Source organism: Delphinapterus leucas, chromosome 1 (genome assembly GCF_059928025.1).
Source record: "Delphinapterus leucas isolate spDelLeu-1000000601 "Yukka" chromosome 1, BTC_Dleu_Yukka2, whole genome shotgun sequence".
NCBI lineage: Eukaryota > Metazoa > Chordata > Mammalia > Artiodactyla > Monodontidae > Delphinapterus > Delphinapterus leucas.
The window spans coordinates 136261723-136284847 of NC_143129.1; the positions used below are offsets into that span (position 1 = coordinate 136261723).

At 37.5% G+C, this 23125-nt stretch overlaps 1 protein-coding gene and 3 pseudogenes across 2 annotated transcripts in view; 3 read left to right on the forward strand and 1 right to left on the reverse strand.

Moving 5' to 3' along the window:
- Positions 1-23125, forward strand: part of ITGB3BP (integrin subunit beta 3 binding protein) — a 97093-nt gene that overhangs the window by 29761 nt on the left and 44207 nt on the right. For both annotated transcript variants that reach the window (XM_089921570.1, XM_022581245.2), the window contains exon 3: positions 6611-6746. In XM_089921570.1, coding sequence (XP_089777696.1) covers positions 6611-6746 — 136 coding nt within the window. The remainder of the gene's footprint in view (positions 1-6610; positions 6747-23125) is intronic.
- On the forward strand, positions 6799-9728 carry LOC111178470 (peroxiredoxin-1 pseudogene; annotated as a pseudogene).
- Positions 9831-10091, forward strand: LOC111178472 (heat shock factor-binding protein 1 pseudogene; annotated as a pseudogene).
- LOC111178469 (keratin, type II cytoskeletal 8 pseudogene) lies at positions 16028-20560 on the reverse strand (annotated as a pseudogene).

Genomic DNA, 23125 nt, shown 5'->3' on the forward strand with positions numbered 1-23125 from the left:
ATCCTGGCTAATGTTACATGTGCACTTGAGAAGAATGTGTATTCTGCTTTCGTTGGGTGGAGGGTTTTATAGATGTCTGTTAGGTCTTATTGGTATATAGTGTTGTTCAAGTCTTCTGTTTCCTTGCTGATTTTCTGTCTAGTTGGTCTATCCATTGTTGAAAGTGGGACACTGAAGTTTCCAACTATTATGGTTGAATTTTCTATTTCTTCCCTCAATTCTGCCTGTTTTTGCTCCTTGTATTTTGGGGCTGTCTTGTTAGATGTGTATGTGTGTGTGTGTTTATAATTGTTATATCTTCTTTTTTTCAGTATCAGTAAGTCTTTATTCATTGTGTTTTCTTGGAGAAAAGAAGAGGAAGGGGAAAGGATCAGCATATAGCAGAAGTATATAGCAAAAGTATAGCAGAAAGGGAAGCAAGTATCCATTAAAACCATAAACACACACTGGTGATAGATTCACCAAAGCCCGAGGGAGCTCAGTCTTCTGTAGTTCAGGAATGAGAGGAAGGTATCAGGGAAAGAACAAACAGGTTCATGCTATCTTTCCATCCTTATAAATTCAACAGTTAGCACAAAGCTTTGGTTTCTGGTAGTAAACATGGAGTTACATTTGTCCATCTCCTCTATTAAACATAAGTTTTGACTTAAATTTTTTGCATCTGCATAAAAGTTCCCGAGTGACTTGGATATATACATTCATCTTCCCTCTCTTGGTTTCCTACCCCGTCTTTCTACATGAAAGCCCCCCATTGCTTCTCTCAATCTGTAATAGGAGATTAAGTAGGTTTGGTCCATCCATATGCCAGTGTAAGTGTTTTGCATGAATCTTATTAAGGAATAGTCTTGACTCACAAGGTTTGGCACAAGGGATGACGTATTCCTAACTTCTTCAGGTTTCTTTATACAAATCATTCAGGAGTTATGGAGACACTCAAGAATCTGAAGAGTATGTCTGTGTAGTGTAGGAGTCAAGTTTTTAGGACAGAAGATCTGGTCTAAAATAGGGAAAGGAGAACAAAAAAAAATGATGATCTAAGGCTTTCCCTTTTTTTCAGCTTTATTGAGTTATAATTGACCAAAATATAAGATATTTAAAATGTACAGTGTGATGATTTGATGTATATATTGTGAATATATACACACACACACACACATCGTAAAAGGATTCCTCCCATCAAATTAATTAATGCATCCATCACTTCAAATTTTTCTTTTTTTCTTTTTCTTTTTTGGTGAGAACATTTAAGTTCTACCCTTTTAGCAAATTTCAGTTACTGTACGATACAGTGTTATCAGTTATAGTCACCATGTTATATATTAGATTCTCAGATGTATTCATCTTATAACTGAAAGTTTGTACCCTTATCAACCTCTTTTTATTTCCCCCATCCCCCAGCCACTAACAACCACTTTTTTACTCTCTATTTCTGTGAGTTGGACTTTATTTTTTTCCCGTATTAAGTGATACCATGCAGTGTTTGTCTTTCTGTCTCTGTCTTATTTCACTCAGCATAATGTCCTCCAGGTTCATCCATGTTGTCACTAATAACAGGATTTCCCACTTTAAGAAGAGTGGCCCTAAGATGATATTCCAGATCCCTTTGGCTGGTATACAGTCCTCTGAAAGATACTTTGTCTTTTTTGCTTTCAATACAAAAAGAAATTTGTAAACAGTTAAAAACCCAGAAGAACATTTAGAAAGATCAATACATTGTATTTACATAGTCTGAGTGACCTAACGATCACCAAATCAGCAACTGTCCAGCTTTATAAATCTAAGACAAATAAAATGTTTAAATGGAAAATTAGCACATGAAAAAATGTTCAACATCATTAGTCATTGGAAATACAAATTAAAACCACAAAGGAATACCATTCCCACTCACTTGAATAGCTAAATAACAACAACAAAACAGAATGGCTTTAAAAATCAACACTGGAATGTCTAAAACAGCCTGAAGGTTGGTGAGGATGTGCAGCATTTGGAACTCTCATTTATTGATCGTAATTTAAAATGATACAAACACTTTAGAGAACTATTTAGCCTTTATTTTATATATAGAAAATAAATCTATATCCATCCTATAGTCTGGCAATTCCATTCCTGGGCTTCCCAAATAAATAAAATCATATATCCACAAAAGACATATACAAAAATGTTCTTTAGTCCCTTAATTCGTAATAGCCCCAAACTGGAAATAACCCAAATGTCCTTCAACAGGAGATTAGAAAAACAAATTCTGGTACATTTATACAAAGGAATAGTAAAATTAAAAGGAACACAATCTTACCACTCACAACAACATAGATGATCTCAAAAACACATTGAAAAGAAGAAGCCAAACACAAGAGTTATGTATTTAATTTATATGAAGTTCGAGAATAGGCAAAAATAGCTATGGTTATAGGAATTAGAAAGTGGTTGCTTCTGGGCTGCAGAGTGGGAATTGAGTGGAAATGGGTACAAGGGAATCTTCTGGGATGACAGAAGTGTTCTTCATCTTGGGTGGTGGTGGCATCAGTGTATATATACAGTTATCAGAACTCAGCAAGCCAGACAACTTAAGATCTGTGTATTTTATTGTAAGTAAATCATACTTCAATAAACAAAAATATATTTGAGGTAGGATTCACTTTCTATTCTGAAAAAATAGGAGGACATATGAAGGAATGATAATAGCCATGAAAATATATCTTTAAAAACTTATTGAAGACTACAGTGCAAGAGAGTAACAAAATGGTCATGTCTTTAATATTAAAATTAATATTTTAATGTCTTAAAATTGTGGAACAGTAGTGTGCACAAATAGAAACACCAGTGTATCAACTTTTTAGCCAATGTTTTATTTTTCCTGTTAAAATATTTTTATCAAAGTAAAATTTATAGATTGTGAAATTCACAGATCTTGAGTGTACAGTTCAATGAGTTTTAACAAATGTATATCCCTGGGTATCAAACACCCAATCAAGAAATAGAACATTGTCATCAGCACAGATCTAATATATTGGTTATATCCTTTCCCTGATGTCCCTGTAAGATCACGGGGTAAGTGCAAAATGCTTTTGCTCTCCATAACTACCATTAGAAATAACAAAACCTAAGTATTATTAGAGTCATTAAGGGTGATAATTGTGGCAACTGATAAAAAGTTAGTTGATATTTAGGGCTCTTCTAGGAACCCTAGGCCCAAATCATGAAAAATCCCTGAGACAGCTAGTATTTAAAATTTTCTAATGTAAATTCTATAATAAGTACTAGTGATGTATAATACTGCCTTAGGTGAAACATTCCAATAACCTAATTAACCAGTATAAGATTATAAAGAATTGTCTCCCTTTAGCTACCCTAATTTTTCTTTTGCTTCTGGTTGTCCAAATACCTACAGTACCTGTATTTTTAAATATTTCAGTGATAGCATAGTCTAGTAGTTCATAATAATAATAGCAGATCCATTATATCCCACATTTCATCCTGAAAGAACCCTTAGTTAGTACTTTCTAGACTGTTTATAATAGGTAAAAATATATAAAATACAGGTACCTTTTTGGTAGAATATGCTTTAAACAAGGTGATGAAGCAAGCTACAATTTGTGAAACATATTGAAGGAGAATGTCATATATATTTGAAATCCTGGAGAGAACATTCATTTCTTTTTTTCTGGACAGAAAAATCAATGACCAAATTTTAGTTTTGCTAATGTACAAGGTTTGACCTTACAGAAAGTACAGCGGCATTTGGACTGATCCTAGACAGAATCTTTTTTTTTTTTTTTAGTGGTATTAAATAACTTTGTCAATAAATATTACAAGCAGTTGTAAATTATTATAGAAAGTAGTTGTGACTTATCTGATTTCTATATCCTTATATTTTGTTTGCATCCTGAATTCTTTCCCTTCTCTAGCCAAATGTGTTCTTCTCACTTTTTCTTCCTCTATTTTTCTAAAGGACCTGGTAGGTAGCACTCATCATTGCTGAATGGAAAGAGTTCCAGACTTCTCAATTAGTAGCTCAGTCTTCTCTCAAATCCCAGTCTTCTTAACTCTTCCTTTTGTAGGAGACTAATAAGAAGACCAAGTCCTTCAACGTTTGGGCGTTGGCAGAATGGAAATTCTTATGATTCTAGGATCACTTTTAAGCATCTTCAGAGTTTAAAAATTAGAGGACCTTGGTTAAACTTTGAGAGGAAAAGAACTTAAAGAAGTAAGACTATGCATTTGTGTGTATCAGTAGGCAGACATATAAAAATGCATTATTTACTGAAGAATATTTAGTGGGATAGTAGGGAAAGGTAGATTTTCTTTTTTCCCTCTAAGTACATTACGATTGTAGCATATATTTTCCTTTTTAATCAACACAGATCACCAAAAAAAAAAAAGAAAGCAAAAGAGAAGACTTAGTAATTTTAAGGTGAGGGGGAAAAATTTATATATATATATATATATATATATATATACACACACGCGCGTGCACACACACACACACAAAGACTTATTTTACGAAAGCTAGAAAATTGTTTTCAAGGAGAAATGTATGATCTCCAGTTGCAATATTTAGATATTTGGCAATTGGAAAAATAATTTCTGGTGAAAATAGGAAAACAGATTGACATAAATGTACATTAGGGTAGTGGCTTTCATTTCTTGTACATACACAGTGAAATATTTCTGGGCAATAAATTCTTAGAAAAGTGGGGTTGGATTGGATAAATGTCATAGTTTATGACTGAATACTTATAAACAGCTGAAAACTCAGATGGAGAGGTAATAATAACCACCTGTTAAAGAGACTTAAAACTCTTTCACCTTACAAAAAAGATTACTTTGAAGCTATAACTTGATATTGTAGTTTGATTTTTTTAAAATATTGGTTATATTTGTGGCTACTGTGGATACATAAAATAAAAAATATAATGCCTTTTTCCCCCCAATACAAAGAAGTATCTATCATTTAAAATCTTACCTGTAAAAAAAAAAAATTGATGCTATAGATTCTGGAACTAATACCAAGATTATTGAAAAAGGTGACATAGCCACTATTTCTGCCATGGTGTCTTGAAAATAAAGAATAGGTGACAATGGAGAATTATATAACTATTTCAAGTCAGCAGCCAAGCTAAAGTTTAATTCTACAGTGTTGGCAACATACCATGAACCTTCAGACCTTTCCTTTATCCCTAAATCCACCCTGTGCTGTCTGTTTCACCTCTAGATTTCAGGTTTTTCATACCTTTTATTTTCAGTTATCTAAGCCTCACCCTTCCTCTTCACAAGAATCCTTCTGTGAGATTACTGCAGCCCACTTTGGTTTTCCCTATTCTCTGAATTTCTGTAACAAGCATACTACCTTTAGACCTGTCCTCTGCTGTTTATGAGGCCAGAGCAATTTGTTCTCTTCCTGTATACACATTAGTTAGCAAATGCTGGGTGATTAGTAAGCATTATAGAAAATATGTTTAAAAAGAATTCAGAAGAGCAAGCAATTAATAGTGTGATAATGGGTGTTTGGAGGAAGTGGATTATGAATGAGGCCCCAAACCAAAGAAAGACTAGCTGAGACCCAAATGTGCATAACCTAAGTGACTGGGACTAAAGGCGTCAGTTAATAATAGATGAATGAACCAGTGAACAAATGAGTATATTCTTTTTGTGTGTGTGTGTGTGGTATGCGGGCCTCTCACTGTTGTGGCCTCTCCCGTTGCGGAGCGCAGGCTCAGTGGCCATGGCTCATGGGCCCAGCCGCTCCACGGCATGTGGGATCTTCCCGGACCGGGGCACGAACCCGTGTCCCCTGCATCGGCAGGTGGACTCTCAACTACTGCGCCACCAGGGAAGCCCCAAATGAGTATATTCTGAATAGAGTGGCCTGGATAAGTTTACTGGGCTGTTTCTTTTAAATCATTCATTCATCATACATTTTTGAGTTCTATAGTACAAGGATGAAGTAATATGTATTTTCAGAAACTTAAATACTAATGGGGTATACAGAAATGTAATAAATTATTAGAATTTACTAACTCCAGTAAGAGGTATGAACAAGGTCTATGGGAACACAGGAGGAAGCTGCAGAGAGGATTTGTGTAGAATAGATCAAATTCTCAAAGGCCTTGAATGCCATACTCAATTGTTTGAACATTATTTTTGTTTTATCATTAAGATACTGTGTCAGAGCAACTTTGTGAAGGTTAAGGACACCACTAATCCTTCCTAGGGTTTCCTTGTGGGTCTTACTAAGAGACACTTCTGAGATTTTCTCTGGTCTAGGCCCATAATTATACTTCACGTTCAGCTAACAACAAATGTCAGGATGTAATTGGGAGAGTCAGCTATCTCTACTTGTTTGGAAATACCATCTCAGAATGTAGTAACCATTTAATGTTAAAACTTCATAAAATCAAATTGAGATGCCCTAATCAGTATGGAGACCAGGAAAATGTACATACCTTGAAATAACAGTGTTCACTTTGAAGATAATGTGTATATTTAAAATCCGAAAAGAAAGATCAAGGAAAAGAGTATTAGTTTGAATTTTGCGAGTTTTTCAAATGTATTTCCAAAGATCTGTAACTAAACATAAGTATTTTTGTCCCAAATTAATATTTATTTCTAGTCATTTGATTCTTCAAAAGTCACAAGGAAGATAAGTGTTACAGCCTATTCTCCAACAACTGGAACCTGTCAAATTAGCCCATTTGCTTCTCCCACAAGCTCTAAAGAACAAGAGAACAAAAATGGACCATCAGATGGTTAGTTGAAAATTCTTTTCCATTTATTGTGAGATTTTTCTAGTTATTGGTTAAATCAGAATTTTGATTTAATAATATGTGGATCTTGCTGCAGCTGATTTTTCTCTTTTTTCTTAAAGAATTCAACATAGAAAAGACTAGAATATAGGTAACACTTTGGACATAAATGTAAACTTTATAGGCAGTTATTTTAAAATGCTACTGCAGACTTTGTTCTCTTACTATCCCATCCATTAAATAGAAATTATGGCCTGACTGCCTTCAGCCACTATCAATTATAATGGTATAGCCTCTTAACAAGCTATCCATCATGTGCATAAATTAAAGGGCACATAATTCAGGTAATGCTACACAACAATTTAAGAGTGATACTTCTGAATGTTATTTTTATCCATGTTATCCGTTAGTTTTTCCACATTTCCTGTGTCTTTATAGCTTGCTTTTATTTATCATATTTCATCCTCTTTACTATTTTAAATGCATTTGCAAAAGGTTTTTAGAATTTTCCATTAGAGAGTAACCTAATTTTAATATGAAATTCTTTATTTTAAAATATTGTTAGTTTAATTTTGACCGCACATATTTCTTGTTCTCTGGTAGTTTATTGCTAAAATATTCATTTAAAAGATATAGAAATCTAGACGTGTCTCCTTCCTGACTGTCCTCTGTAGTTTGTCTGTGAGAACTGCTGATAGCAATATGTCTTCAGGAAATGCCAAAATTGGGCACCGTGCCCCCCAGTTCAAAGCAACTTCTGTAATGCCAGATGGTCAGTTCAAAGATATCAGCCTATCTGACTACAAAGGAAAATATGCTGTGTTCTTCTTTTACCCTCTTGACTTCACCTTTGTGTGCCCCACGGAGATCATTGCTTTCAATGATAGGGCAGAAGAATTTAAGAAACTCAACTGCCAAGTGATTCGTGCTTCTGTGGATTCGCACTTCTGAAACCTGGCATGGATCAACACACCCAAGAAACAAGGAGGACTAGGACCCATGAACATTCCCTTGATACCAGACCCCAAGCGCACCATTGCTTAGGACTATGGGGTCTTAAAGGCTGATAGAGGCATCTCATTCAGGGGCCTTTTTATTATTGACGATAAAGGTATCCTTCGACAGATCACCATAAATGACCTTCCTGTTGGCCGTTCTGTGGATGAAACACTGAGACTAGATCAGGCTTTCCAGTTTACTGACAAGCATGGGAAAGTGTGCCCAGCTGGCTGGAAGCCTGGCAGTGATACCATCAAGCCTGATGTCCAGAAAAGCAAAGGATATTTCTCTAAGCAGAAGTGAGCACTGGGCCATTTTAGGGCCAGGCTGAAGTAGATGGCCATGAGAACAAAACCTCTTTTGTACTATTGTCATGCTTAAAACACAAGATCTTACACTCAGCCCAGATGTGGTGTGGGACAGGACAGGCCTTTCCTGCAGCGGTTGGGGAGGCCAGCCTTTCTTCCTCTGGAGGGAATGGCCTGAGCTGTATTATGGGGCAGGCAAACTGATGTGTATAGTAGTAGGGTATCACTTTTGGTCTTCTGTAGTTTTATTAAACTTGAGCTGAGAAAAATAAAGATATAGAAATCTAGATTTCATAGGTTTAATTTTTAATATTGTAAAAGGTCATGAATCAGTGACATGTCAAGTTTTTATAATATAAAATATTAAGTAGGTTTAAATTTAATAAAATATATTTTTAGATATGCTGTGATTAGCCTGATTCATATTTACTATTTAATATTTGAGTGCTAAGCATGTACTAGAAACTACAGAGAAACAAAGAAGTCTCCTCATTTTACCTAATTTGTTGTAATGAAACCTATAATGAGATCTTAAACTTTTGAATGACTTTTGTTTTACTTTAATCAGGTGCTTTTTATCTTAAAGCTATCACTACTAGGTTTGCTTTCACAAAAATATATGAAGATGTATGTGTTTTCTTCAAGCTCTATATAGTTCTGGGGGTTTTTTCATTCGCTTGATATATCTTTTGTTTAAAATTAAAAATTAGTGCCTTAGAGATAGAACATCTCTATCCTGAAATGTGAATAGATTTCAAGTGGATACATACTCAATTTCCATATTGAAATTAAATATGGACTTAAGGGAACATTTCTTTTGCCCATAAAAAGATTGGTCACATGATCTCGGTTGACATTTAAGTGGATAATTATCACAGATTATAGTACTAGGTAAGCTCTTTTTTAAAAAGTCATATAGCAAGGGTTCTTGGGGTGCTGGTAATATTCTATTTCTATGTGATGGTTATGCGAGTTCACGCTATAATTATTCATTAAACTGCACATACGTGTTTTATGTACTCTTTGATATATAGATCACACATACAGAAGTCTCAAAATAGAATTCTGTCTAGAATCTTATATCGGATTATGTCATTTGTAATCATTACATTGCTTTTCCTGATATGTCATATATATTTTAGAAATAGGAAAGCCTGGGTCTTATAAAGTAATTTAAGTTCCAAATGAAGTCATAACTTCTGTTAACAATTCTCACTTTTTGAATATTGTACAAAACATAAGGTACAATTTAAATAAGCACTTTTACTTAAATAGCATTTTCAAGGACATTTTAGGTGCTACTCAGTTCCCATCACACTTAGGTTATATAAGTCAAAACTTTATCATGACTTTCAGGGCTATATGTCATCTAATACCTGACTACCTCACCTGCCTCATTTTCTGCTGCCCTTCCGATGTTTACAGTACTTTAGCCACTCTTGCTTTCTGGCTATTTGTCAATCGTGCTGAGCCTGTTGCCTTCACAAGAACTGCACTTGCACTTTTCTCAATCTCGAATATTCTTCCTCCAGGTATTTATATGTACTTTCTATATTCATTTGAATCACATACTATGTGAACAGGTGACAATATTAACTTTAAATCTATTTATAATTATAAAAGGAAGAAAATGTGGTTCTGAGTCTTCCCTCTACTTAGACTCTACATGGCCCACAAATGGCGTGAATGCTTCCAGTTTATACATTTAATATACACACATACGGGGCATCTGCGCGGACAAATGGAAGTGTAGGTGACGGTCTGAGACAGCACTGCCAAGCTGGGAACCCGGGAGATGGCAGAGGCTGAGCCCAAGACCGTGCAGGATCTCACCTCGGTGGTGCAGACACTCCTGCAACAGATGCAAGATAAATTTCAGACCATGTCTGACCAGATCATTGGAAGAATTGATGACATGAGCAGTCACATTGATGGCCTGGAGAAAAACATCGCAGACCTCATGACACAGGCCGGGGTGGAAAAGCTGGACGGGGAAAGCAGGATCGCTGCCACACAGAAGACTTGAAGGTTGCTCATCTGCACTGGAATCTGGAACACCCTTTTTACAAGCCAAGAGAAGCCGGATAGCTTTTTGCAAGTAACTACTCTGTGTAGACAGGTTTTATATTATAAAGTGTGCATTCTTCTTACCACATACTATAGAGTTGGTTTATAGAGTAGTTTCCCTCCCCTGCCCCCCATGTTTCCTGAACATGGTAACTTCACGTCTTGGACCTTGGTCAGTTGTGCTATTAAACACTAAAACTTTGACAGTTCCTGCATACAATTGTCAAATTTTTTAGTGTATTTTTGTGAAGTCATTTTTTTTCTATCATTCCCTTTGTAGTAGTTGCTGTTTGATAAAAGTTGCTGTGTAATTTTTTTATTGGACATAGGGTAGATCCTTGGTTATAATAAGATTTTGTGAAGTAAGGCATTGATAGTTAAGGTTCTTTGATCCTCATAGTGACTGAGTAAACCCCAAATAGTGTGTTGGCGATACTTTCCAAGCGGTTAAAAACATTTAAAATTGTGTATTCAGAAATATCTGGCACTACTCTGTCGCCAAAACTCGGAATGGAACCACGATTTTATGTCTGAGTCCCTGAGGTCAGATGCTACAGTAACAGAGTGACCACAAGCCACTTTACGGTTAGCATTTTTAAATACAGACAATGACAGAGTTGTCTGATGTGATGAGGTTTTCAGCAGTTAGAGTTTCGCATGAGGTTTGCACCTTCAGTAGGACCTTACCTTGTCCATCTACAGCAGTTACCATAGGAAATCTGGCAGGACTTTACAACTAAGCTACTCCATCTTTTGAGCTAGTGGCTGGGAAAAGAAACAGACCATGTTAAGTCCATGCCTACTAAATAACTAGCAGTAGGCTTGAGTTTTTAAGAAATACTGTTTCTTTAAACTGTTTCTTACCTAAATTCGAGGAGAGTAGTGGCTTTATAATTGATGATGGAAGACAGGGAAAATAACTCCTACGGCTCAGCTGTACAGTGTCAGGAGTGCTGAGCCCAGAGGCAGTGTTGATGGGAAGGAGACCCATGCAACTGTCACAGCAGGATGATTTTGTATAGAGAATATGGAAGAAGCTGAGGAATGGAACAGTGCTTTGGAGAGGGAAACCCGTAGTCAACACAGCATGATTTTTTTAAAGTTTCCTATGTCACTAGTCTTAATTGTTTGTACTGCAAATATATAATAATATTAAGGAATAATTTGTCCTATTTATAAATTATATGGGGAACACAGAGGAGTCGATTTCTTCTGGGATAAAATGAATTCCCCACTGTTATCACCGAGCTGCAGAAACTCCCTCACTGGGCCGGTAGGTTGTGCTGCGAGGTGTGGCCCTGAAAGCCCAGAGCCGGCTGGACTCAGGGACTGGGTGGAACCGCGTGCAAGATGCTTCCAAGCCTGGGAAATGGCAAGTGGACCATCAGGATGTAAGCAGTTGTCTCCTTAAGTAACAGGAAGGTTTCAGAGAAAGCTCCCCTGACCAAAAATACCTGCCGTGAATAAGGGTGCCTGAAATCCTGCTTAAAAAAAAAAAAAAAAAAAAAAAAAGATACACACACACACTCTTATATATTTATCATCATATATATTGATTACATTTATGTATGTTTGTGTGTGTGTATCATTATATTGCTATCCCCTCCCCTACCCCTTAGCAAATTTTTCCAAACTAGTATCCTTTTCAGAGGAGAGGAAGGATGGTAAACTTTTCTGTTCTTTTACTCCCAAGATTGCATCAGACTTATTTTTTAATAGTTGGGGTAGAAGGATAAACAACAAATTTGCATAGTCAAAGAGAGTACTTGTAAATTAGACAATAGATCTGTAAAGATCACCCAGACTGTAGCAATGTAACAGCACAGAGAGATAAAGAGATGGAGTATATGATAAAACAGTAAAGAGAAATAATGGATAGAATAAGCTCCAACATATGTCAAATAGGAGTTCTACAAGGAGGAAATAGAATGGAGCAGAGGCAGTATCTAAGGTATATGGACTATCGGCTTTTCATAATTGAGGAAAGACAGGAATTTCCAGATCAGACTGGCATGCTTCATCTGAGCAGGATGAAATAAAACAAATTAAAACAAATTCACACCTAATCGTATCATGGTAAAAATGCAGAACATCAAAGACAAAGAAAAAATTTTAATGACAGCTTGACAGTATCTCATCAGTATCTATAGGCTGCAGCAGGAAATGGAGTAATAATACCAGCTGAAAGTCACAGCTGAACTTTTTATTCAGGAAGTAAGAATGAAGTAAAGGTATTTTCAGACAGTCTGAGAGAATTTACCATTCACAGATATTCCCTGAAAGGATTACTAAAGAATGTACTTCTGTAAGTACATGCTCATAATTGAGCCTCAAATAAAGGAATGAAATGCAAAGAGCAATGGTAAAAAAAAATAAATTAGCAAACATGTTGGTAGATCTATAAATCTAGTTATAAAACTGTGATTACAAATCTTGCTGACTATAAAGCAAAACAAAAACAACTTGATAGGGGGTTGAAAACAAATACTAATAGACCATAATAGCATGGGAGATATATGAGGAAGCAGAAAGGAATTAAAAATTTTAAGGTCCTTATAATTTTCAGGGAGCAGATGGAATATCTGTCACTTGACTTTTTAATGGTATTTTTGTTTACTTGCCTGTAAAATGGGGAAAATAATAATATCTACCTCAGGATTGTTGTGAGAATTAAAAGAATTAATGTACAAATAAGACTTAGAACAGTGCCTGGCATATAGTAAGTGTTCAATACATATTTTAGCTATACTTTAAAATATTATTATTATACTTTAAGAAAAGACGTCAGATGATTTAATGTAAAAGGATAAAAAAACAGTGAATATTAGCCTTTTAAAAAAGCTAAGAGTTGGTACAAGAATATTAATATTAATATAGACCAAAATAGACTTTAAGACAAAAAGGCTTTATTGAAGATAATACGAATTTTTACATAATGAGAGAAGGAAAGATTCACTACCAGAAAAAGGATCCTGACCTTTGTGCATCAAAAATAAAAACTCAAAACATGACGAAATAGGACAGGATTGCAAGGAGAAACTCACAAATCCCTAATCATCATAGGAGATTTTAAACTACCTCTTTCAGAAACTGATAAAATGGATTAAAAAAAATTAGGAAAGATACAGTTTGTGTTTTATTGTCATTCAACCAATTTCTTTTCTTCCAGTTTTACTGAGCTATAATTGACATATAGCACTGTTTAAGTTTAAGGTGTGCAGCATAATGATTTGACTTACATACATCATGAAATGATTACCAAAATAAGTTTAGTGAACATCCATCATTTCATATGGAAGCAAAATAAAAGAAAAAGGAAAAAAATTTTTTCCCTGTGATGGGAACTCTTAGGATTTCTCTCTTAACAATTTTCATATATAACATATCACAGTATTAATTTATATTTATTGTGTTGTACATTACATCCCTAGCATTTATTTATCTTATAACTGAAGTTTGTACCTTTTGACTACCTTCATCTCATTCCTCCTCCCCGCTACCCTGTGCCTCTAGTAACCACAAATCTGATCTCTTTTTCTATGTGTTTGTTTGGTTTGGAGGTATAATTGACATACAACACTATGTTAGTTCCTGGTGTACAACATAGAGATTCGATATTTCTATACATCACATAATAATCACCACCATGAGTCTAGTTACGATCTATCACCATAAAAAAATATCACATTACTATTGATTATATTCCCCAAATGTACATTTCATGCCTGAGACTTACTTATTTTATAACTGGAAGTTTTTACTCTTAATCTCCCTCACCATTTTCTCTCATCCCTCCATTTCCCTCCCCTCTGGCAACCACCTGTTTGTTCTCTGTATCTATGACAGTTTCTGTTTTGTTACATTTGTTCATTTATTTGGTTTTTTAGATCCCACATATAAAAGAAATCATGACACTTGTCTTTCTTTCTCTGACTTAATTCGCTTAGCATAATACCCTCTATGTCCATTAATGTTGTCACAAGTGGCAGTTTCATTCTTTTTTAATGGCTGAGTAATATTCCATTGTATATATATACCACATTATCTGTTGATGAGCACTTACGTTGCTTATCATATCTTGGCTATCATAAATAATGCTGCAATGAACATAGGGATGCATATATCCTTTCTAATTAGTGTTTTCATTTTCTTTGGATAAATACCCAGGAGTGGAATTGCTGGGTCATATGGTAGTTCTATTTTTACATTTTTGAGGAACCTTCACACTGTATTCCATAGTGGCTGCACCAATTTACATTCCCACTAACAGTGCACAAGGATTCTCTTTTCTCTACATCCTTGCCAACACTTGTTATTTCTTGTCTTTTTGATAATAGCCATTCTAACATGTATGAGGTGATTTTGATTTGCATTTCCCTGATGATTAGTCATGTTGAGCATCTTTTCATGTGCCTGCTGGCCATCTGTATGTCTTCTTTGGAAAAATGTCTGTTGAGATCCTCTGCCCATTTTTTAATCAGGTTGTTTGGTTTTTTGATGTTGAGTTGTATAAGTTCTTTATATATTTTGGATATTAACTCCTTACCAGACATATCATTTGTAAATATCTTCTCCCATTCAGTAGGTGGCCTTTTTGTTTTGTTGATAGTTTGCTTCGCTATGCAAAACTTTTTTGGTTTGATGTAGTCCTGTTTATTTATTTTTGCTTTTGTTTTCCTTGCTATTTTTGCTTTTGTTTTCCTTGCCTGAGGAGATAATATCAAAAAAAATATTACTTTTTTTTGTTTTGTTTTGCATATACATTCGTTTGTATTATTTTTTTTAGATTTGACTTATAAGTGATACCATACAGTATTTGAAATATTTTCATAGGCACTAAAGATCTTTCCAAGAATTTACTAAATGAATATGCATTTAAACAGTCAGGTACTTTTACCTCTAAAATCATATTTATTTTACTGTGATATCCTGAGGAACTCACTATTTTCTAGATATTAGTATCAACAATCCCTTGTTGTCAACTCTGAGACAAAAAAATAGGGGTTAAATAATGCAAGCTGGAAACTTTAATATACTTTGATTAAAAATATATATATATATATATATATTTTTTTTTTAAGGAACCAGTTTGTTGCTCTTGTGAAATCCCTTTTTTTTTTTTAACATCTTTATCGGAGTATAATTGCTTTACAATTGTGTTAGTTTCTGCTGTATAACAAAGTGAATCAGCTATATGTATATATATATCCCCATATCCCCTCCCTCTTGCGTCTCCCTCCCACCCTCCCTATTCCACCCCACTAGGTGGTCACAAAGCATCGAGCTGATCTCCCTGTGCTATGCGGCTGCTTCCCACTAGCTGTCCATTTTACATTTGGTAGTGTATATATGTCCATGCTACTCTCTCACTTCGTCCCAGCTTACCCTTCCCCCTCCCCACGTCCTCAAGTCCATTTTCTATGTCTGCATCTTTATTCCTGTCCTGCCCCTAGGTTCGTTAGAACCTTTTTTTTTTTTTTTAGATTCCATATATATGTGTTAGCATACGATATTTGTTTTTCTCTTTCTGACTTACTTCACTGTATGACAGACTCTAGGTCCATCCACCCCACTACAAATAACTCAATTTTGTTTCTTTTTATGACTGAGTAATATTCCATTGTGTATATGTGCCACATCTTCTTTATCCATTCATCTGTCGATGGACACTTAGCTTGCTTCCATGTCCTGGCTATTGTAAATAGTGCTGCAATATACATTGTGGTACATGACTCTTGTGTGTGTGTGTGTGTGTGTGTGTGTGTGTGTGTTGGCAGAGCCAGCTGAAGCTTTACTCTTGGATTGGCTTTTAGTTGGGGGCGTGAGCAAGATAGGGAGCCCCAGGCAGTTGACTTCCCCTGGGGTGGGCTAAGGACGGGGCTGAGCCTCAGGTCTCTGGTTCTGACATTCCCTCGCACAACTCCTTCTTGCAGGAACAAGTGAGTGGGGAGGCTGGGAGGGATCGCAGGAGGCTTTCACTTGGTCAGGACGTCAGAGGACTCAGACACCAGCTTCCCATCATGGGTCTCAATCTTCTTCACAACCACAGTCTTAGAACTGGTACAGCTGAAGGAGCCAGAACCCCCTCCAGAGCCCAAGCTGGACTGGTAGGAGCTCAGGCTGTAGTTGAGGTGAGGGGTCCCGTAGGCTGAGGTCAGTCCACCTGAATACCCACTGGTGGTCTTGGTGTGGATACTCATGTTCTGCATCCCAGACTCCAGCCGGCTCTCCTTGCCCTCCAGCAGCTTGCGGTAGGTGGCAATCTCCACGTCCAGGGCCAGCTTGATGTTCATCAGCTCCTGGTACTCACGCAGCTGCTGTGCCATGCCCTGCGTGGCAGTTCTCACAGCGGCCTCCAGCTCAGCCAGCTTGGCCTGAGCATCCTTGATGGCCGGCTCACCACACTGCTCAGCATCAGCAATGGCAGCCTCCAGGGAAGCCCTCTGGCCTTTGAGGCCCTCAATCTCAGCCTGGAGTCAGTTGATGTTCCGGTTCATCTCATAAATCTCTGTCTTCGTGTGATGGAGGTCATCCCCGTGCTTCCCAGCCAATGTCTGCAGCTCCTCATACTTGATCTGGTACATGGTCTCAGCCTCGGCCTGGCTGCAGTTGGTGATATCCTCATACTGGGTCTTGACCTCGGCGATGATGCCGTCCAGGTCCAGAGAGTGGCTGTTGTCCATGGACAGCACAACGGAGGTGTCAGAAATCTGCGACTGCATCTCCTCTCCATACAGTTGCCTGTAGATCTATTCAGTCAGCCCTTCCAGGTGGGACTCCAGCTCTACCTTGTTCATGTAAGCTTCATCCACATCCTTCTTGATGATGACACATTCATTCTCCATGTCTGTGTGCATTTGGATCTCTTCCTCGTACTTGGTCTTGAAGTCCTCCACCAGCCCCTGCATGTTGCCAAGCTCCACCTCCAGCTTCAGCTTCACCTGGGCCACGGTTTCCAACTGATGCCAGAGGTTGTTGATGTAGCTTTCAAACATGTTGTCTGTGTTGCTCCGGGCTGTCTTCTGCTGCTGCAGGAGGTTCCATTTGGTCTCCAAAATCTTATTCTGCTGCTCCAGGTGTCGCACCTTGTCGATGAAGGAGGCAGATTTGTTGTTCAGAGTCTTGATCTGCTCCTTCTCCTGGGTGTGCATGGCCTAGATGTTGGGGTCCACCTCCAGCTTGAGGGGGCTCAGCAGGCTCTGGTTCACTGTGACAGCTGTGATGCCCCCCAAACCCAGGGCCCCGCCATAACCTCAAGCCAGACTCATGCTGGTGCCCAGGCCACCCTGGAAGTTGCTGCTGCTGCCCACCCGGGAGAAGGCCGAGGAGCTGATGTGGGCACCGACCCACTGGTATAGGAGCGGCTGCTGAAGGACCGGGGGCTGGAGGTGGACACCTTGTAGGACTTCTGGGTCACCCTGATGGATATGGTGGAGGCTGGAGAGGAGGTGACGAGGCCGAAGCAGACAGAGACTCGAGGAGTTGAGAAGCTGCTTCTCCCATGACTCTTTTTGAATTATGGTTTTCTCCAGGTATATGCCCAGTAGTGGGATTGCTGGGTCATATGGTAGTTCTATTTTTAGTTTTTTTAAGGAACCTCCATACTGTTCTCCATAGTGACTGTATCAATTTACATTCCCACCAACAGTGCAAGAGGGTTCCCTTTTCTCCATCCTCTCTCCAGCATTTATTGTTTGTAGATTTTTTGATGACAGCCATTCTGACTAGTGTGAGGTGATACCTCATTGTAGTTTTAATTTGCATTTCTTTAATGATTAGTGATGTTGAGCATCCTTTCACGTGTTTGTTGACAATCTGATATCTTCTTTGGAGAAGTGTCTGTTTAGGTCTTCTGCCCATTTTTGGATTGGGTTGTTTGTATTTTTGATATTGAGCTGCATGAGCTGCTTGTATATTTTGGAGATTAATCCTTTGTCAGTTGCTTCATTTGCAAATATTTTCTCCCATTCTGAGGGTTGTCCTTTGGTCTTGTTTATGGTTTCCTTTGCTGTGCAAAAGCTTTGAAGTTTCATTAGGTCTCATTTGTTTATTTTTATTTCCATTTCTCTAGGAGTTGGGTCAAATAGGATGTTGCTGTGATTTATGTCATAGAGTGTTCTGCCTGTTTTCCTCTAAGAGTTTGATAGTGTCTGGCCTTACATTTAGGTCTTTAATCCATTTTGAGTTTATTTTTGTGTATGGTGTTAGGGAGTGTTCTAATTTTATTCTTTTACATGTAGCTGTCCAGTTTTCCCAGCACCACTTAGTGAAGAGGCTGTCTTTTCTCCATTGTATATTCTTGCCTCCTTTATCAAAGATAAGGTGACCGTGTGTGCATGGGTTTATCTCTGGGCTTTCTATCCTGTTCCATTGATCTATATTTCTGTTTTTTGTGCCAGTACCGTACTGTCTTGATTACTGTGCTTTGTAGTATAGTCTGAAGTCAGGGAGCCTGATTCCTCCAGCTCCGATTTTCTTTCTCAAGATTGCTTTGGCTGTTTGGGGTCTTTTGTGTTTCCATACAAATTGTGAAATTTTTTATTCTAGTTCTGTGAAAAATGGTGTTGGTAGTTTGATAGGGATTGCATTGAAACTGTAGATTGCTTTGGGTAGTATAGTCATTTTCACAATGTTGATTCTTCCAATCAAGTGGTATATCTCTTCATCTGTTTGTATCATCTTTAACTTATTTCATCAGTGTCTTACAGTTTTCTGAGTATAGGTCTTTTACCTTCTTAGGTAGGTTTATTCCTAGGTATTTTATTCTTTTTGTTGCAATGGTAAATGGGAGTGTTTCCTTAATTTCTCTTTCAGATTTTTCGTCATTAATGTATAGGAATGCAAGAGATTTCTGTGCATTAATTTTGTATCCTGCTCCTTTACCAAATTCATTGATTAACTCTAGTAGTTTCTGGTAGCATCTTTAGGATTCTCCATGTATAGTATCATGTCATCTGCAAACAGTGACAATTTTACTTCTTCCTTTCCAATTTGAATTCCTTTTATTTCTTTTTCTTCTCTGATTGCTGTGGCTAAAACTTCCAAAACTGTGTTGTATAATAGAGGTAAGATTGGGCAACCTTGTCTTGTTCCTGATCTTAGTGGAAGTGGTTTCAGATTTACACCACTGAGAATGATGTTGGCCATGGATTTGTCATATATGGCCTTTGTTATGTTGAAGTAAGTTCCCTCTATGCTTACTTTCTGGAGAGTTTTTATCATAAATGGGTGATGAATTTTGTCAAAAGCTTTTTCTGTATCTATTGAGATTATCATATGGTTTTATCCTTCAATTTGTTAATATTGTGTATCACACTGATTGATTGGCCTATATTGAAGAATCCTTGCATTGCTGGGATAAACCCCACTTGATCATGGTGTATGATCCTTATAATGTGCTGTTGGATTCTCTTTGCTAGTATTTTGTTGAGGATTTTTGCATCTATGTTCATCAGTGATATTGGCCTGTAGTTTTCTTTGTGACATCTTTGTCTGGTTTTGGTATCAGGGTGATGGTGGTCTGGTAGAATTTGTTGGGGAGTGTTCCTCCCTTTGCTATATTTTGGAAGAGTTTGAGAAGGATAGGTGTTAGCTCTTCTCTAAATGTTTGATAGAATTTGCCTGTGAAGCCATCTGGTCCTGGGCTTTCGTTTGTTGGAAGATTTTTAATCACAGTTTCAATTTCAGTGATTGTGACTGGTCTGTTTATACTTCCTGTTTCTTCCTGATTCAGTCTCAGAAGGTTGTGCTTTTGTAAGAAATTGTCCATTTCTTCTAGGTCGTCCCTTTTATTGGCATATAGTTGCTTGTAGTAATCCCTCATGATCCTTTGTATTTCTGCAGTGTCAGTTGTTACTTCTCCTATTTCATTTCTAATTCTGTTGATTTGAGTCTTTGCACTTTTCTTTTTGATGAGTCTGGCTAATGGTTTATCAATTTTGTTTATCTTCTCAAAGAACCAGCTCTTAGTTTTATTTATCTTTGCCATTGTTTCCTTCATTTCTTTTTCATTTATTTCGGATCTGATCTTTATGATTTCTTTCCTTCTTCTAACTTTGGGGTTTTATTGTTCTTGTTTCTCTCATTGCTTTAGGTGTAAGGTTATATTGTTTATTTGAGATTTTTCTTGTTTCTTGAGGGAGGATTGTGCTGCTCTAAACTTCCCTCTTAGGACTGCTTTTGCTGCATCCCATAGGTTTTGGGTCATTGTGTTTTCATTGTCATTTGTTTCTAGGTTTTTTTGTTTAGAACTTCATGTTTTTTAAAACCTTTTTTAAAAAATTTATTTTATTTTATTTATTTTAGGCTGTGTTGGGTCTTCGTTGCTACACGCAGGCTTTCTCTGGTTGCGACAAGCAGGGTCTACTCTTCGTTGTGGTGTATGGGCTTCTCACTGCGGTGGCTTCTCTTGTTGCAGAGCACAGGCTCTAGTTGCACAAGCATCAGTAGCTGTGGCTCATGGGCTCAGTAGTTGTGGCTCGTGGGCTGTAGAGCACAGGCTCAGTAGTTGTGGAACACAGCACAGGCTTAGTTGCTCCACAGCATGTGGGATCTTCCCAGACCAGGGCTTGAACCCATGTCCCCTGCATTGGCAGGTGGATTCTTAACCACTGCACCACCAGGGAAGCCCTGTTTCTGGGTATTTTTTGATTTCCTCTTTGATTTCTTCAGTAATCTCTTGGTTATTTAGTAGTGTATTGTTTAGCCTCCATGTGTTTGTATTTTTTGTGTGTGTGTGTGTTTGTATTTTTTACCATTTTTTTTTCCTGTACTTGATATCTAGTCTCATAGCATTGTGGTTGGAAAAGATACTTGATATGATTTCAGTTTTCTTAAATTTACCAAGGCTTGATTTGTGACCCAAGATATCATCTATCCTGGAGAATGTTCCATGAGCACTTGAGAAGAAAGTGTATTCTGTTGGTTTTGGATGGAATGTCCTATACATATAAATAAAGTCCATCTTGTTTGCTGTGTCATTTAAAGCTTATGTTTCCGTATTTATTTTCATTTTGGATGATCTATCCATTGGTGAAAGTGGGGTGTTAAATCCTCCAGTATGATTGTGTTACTGTCGATTTCCCCTTCTATGGCTGTTAGCATTTGCCTTATGTATTGAGGTGCTCCTATGTTGGGTGCATAAGTATTTACAATTGTTATATCATCTTCTTGGATTGATCCCGTGATCATTATGTAGTGTCCTTCTTTGTCTCTGGTAATAGTCTTTATTTTAAAGTCTATATTGTCTGATATAAGAATTGCTACTCCAGCTTTCTTTGATTTCCATTTGCATGGAATATCTTTTTCCATTCCCTCACTTTCAGTCTGTATGTGTCCCTAGGTCTGAAGTGGGTCTCTTGTAGACAGCATGTATACAGGTCTTGTTTTTGTATCCATTCAGCCAGTGTCTTTTGGTTGGAGCATTTAATCCATATACATTTATGGTAATTATCAATAAGTATGTTCCTATTACCATTTTCTTAATTGTTTTGGGTTTGTTATTGTAGGTCTTTTCCTTCTCTTGTGTTTCCTGCCTAGAGAAGTTCTTTTAGCATTTGTTGGAAAGCTGGTTGCTGATGCTGAATTCTCTTGGCTTTTGCTTGTCTGTAAAGTTTTAATTTCTCTGTCAAATCTGAGATCCTTGCTGGGTAGAGTAATCTTGGTTGTAGGTTTTTCCCTTCCATCACTTTAAATATGTCCTGCCACTCCCTTCTGGCTTGTAGAGTTTCTGCTGGAAGATCAGCTGTTAACCTTATGGGGATTCCCTTGTATGTTATTTGTTGCTTTTCCCTTGCTGCTTTTAATAGTTTTTCTTTGTATTTAATTTTTGTTTTGTTTTGTTTTTGCGGTACGCGGGCCTGTCACTGTTGTGGCCTCTCCCGTTGCGGAGCACAGGCTCCGGACGCGCAGGCTCAGCGCCCATGGCTCACGGTCCTAGCCTCTCCGCGGCATGTGGGATCTTCATGGACCGGGGCACGAACCCGCGTCCCCTGCATCGGCAGGCGGACTATCAACCACTGCGCCACCAGGGAAGCCCTGTATTTAATTTTTGATAACTTGATTAATAGGTGTTTTGGTGTGTTTCTCCTTGGATTTATCCTGTATGGGACTCTCTGTGCTTCCTGGACTTGATTGACTATTTCCTTTCCCATATTAGGGAAGTTTTCAACTATAATCTCTAAAAGTATTTTCTCAGTCCCTTTCTTTTTCCCTTCTTCTTCTGGGACCCCTAGAATTCGAATGTTTGTGTGTTTAATGTTGTCCCAGATGTCTCTGACAGTGTCCTCAATTCTTTTCATTTTTTTTCTTTATTCTGCTCTGCAGTAGTTATTTCCACTGTTTTATCTTCCAGGTCACTTATCCATTCTTTTGCCTCAGTTATTCTGCTATTGATTCCTTCTAGAGAATTTTTAATTTCATTTATTGTGTTGTTCATCATTGTTTGTTTGCTCTTTAGTTCTTCTAGGTCCTTGTTAAACGTTTCTTGTATTTTCTCCATTCTATTTCCAAGATTTTGGATCATCTTTACTATCATTACTCTGGATTCTTTTTCAGGTAGACTGCCTATTTCCTCTTCATTTGTTTGGTCTGGTGGGTTTTTACCTTGCTCCTTCATCTGTGTATTTATTTCTCTGTCTTCTCATTTTGCTTAAGTTACTGTGTTTGGGGTCTCCATTTTGCAGGCTTCAGGTTCTTAGTTCCCATTGTTTTTGGTGTCTGCCCCCAGTGGGTAAGGTTGGTTCAGTGGGTTGTGTAGGCTTCCTGGTTGAGGGGACTGGTTCTGGTGGATGAGGCTCGATCTTGTCTTTCTGGTGAGCAGGACTGCATCCAGGGGTATGTTTTGGAGTATCTGTGAACTAATTATGAGTTTAGGCAGCCTCTCTGCTAATGGGTGGGGTTGTGTTCCTGTCTTGCTAGTTGTTTGGCAGGGGGTGTCCAGCACTGTAGCTTGCTGGTCATCGAGTGGAGCTGGGTCTTAGTGTTGAGATGGAGATCTCTGGGAGAGCT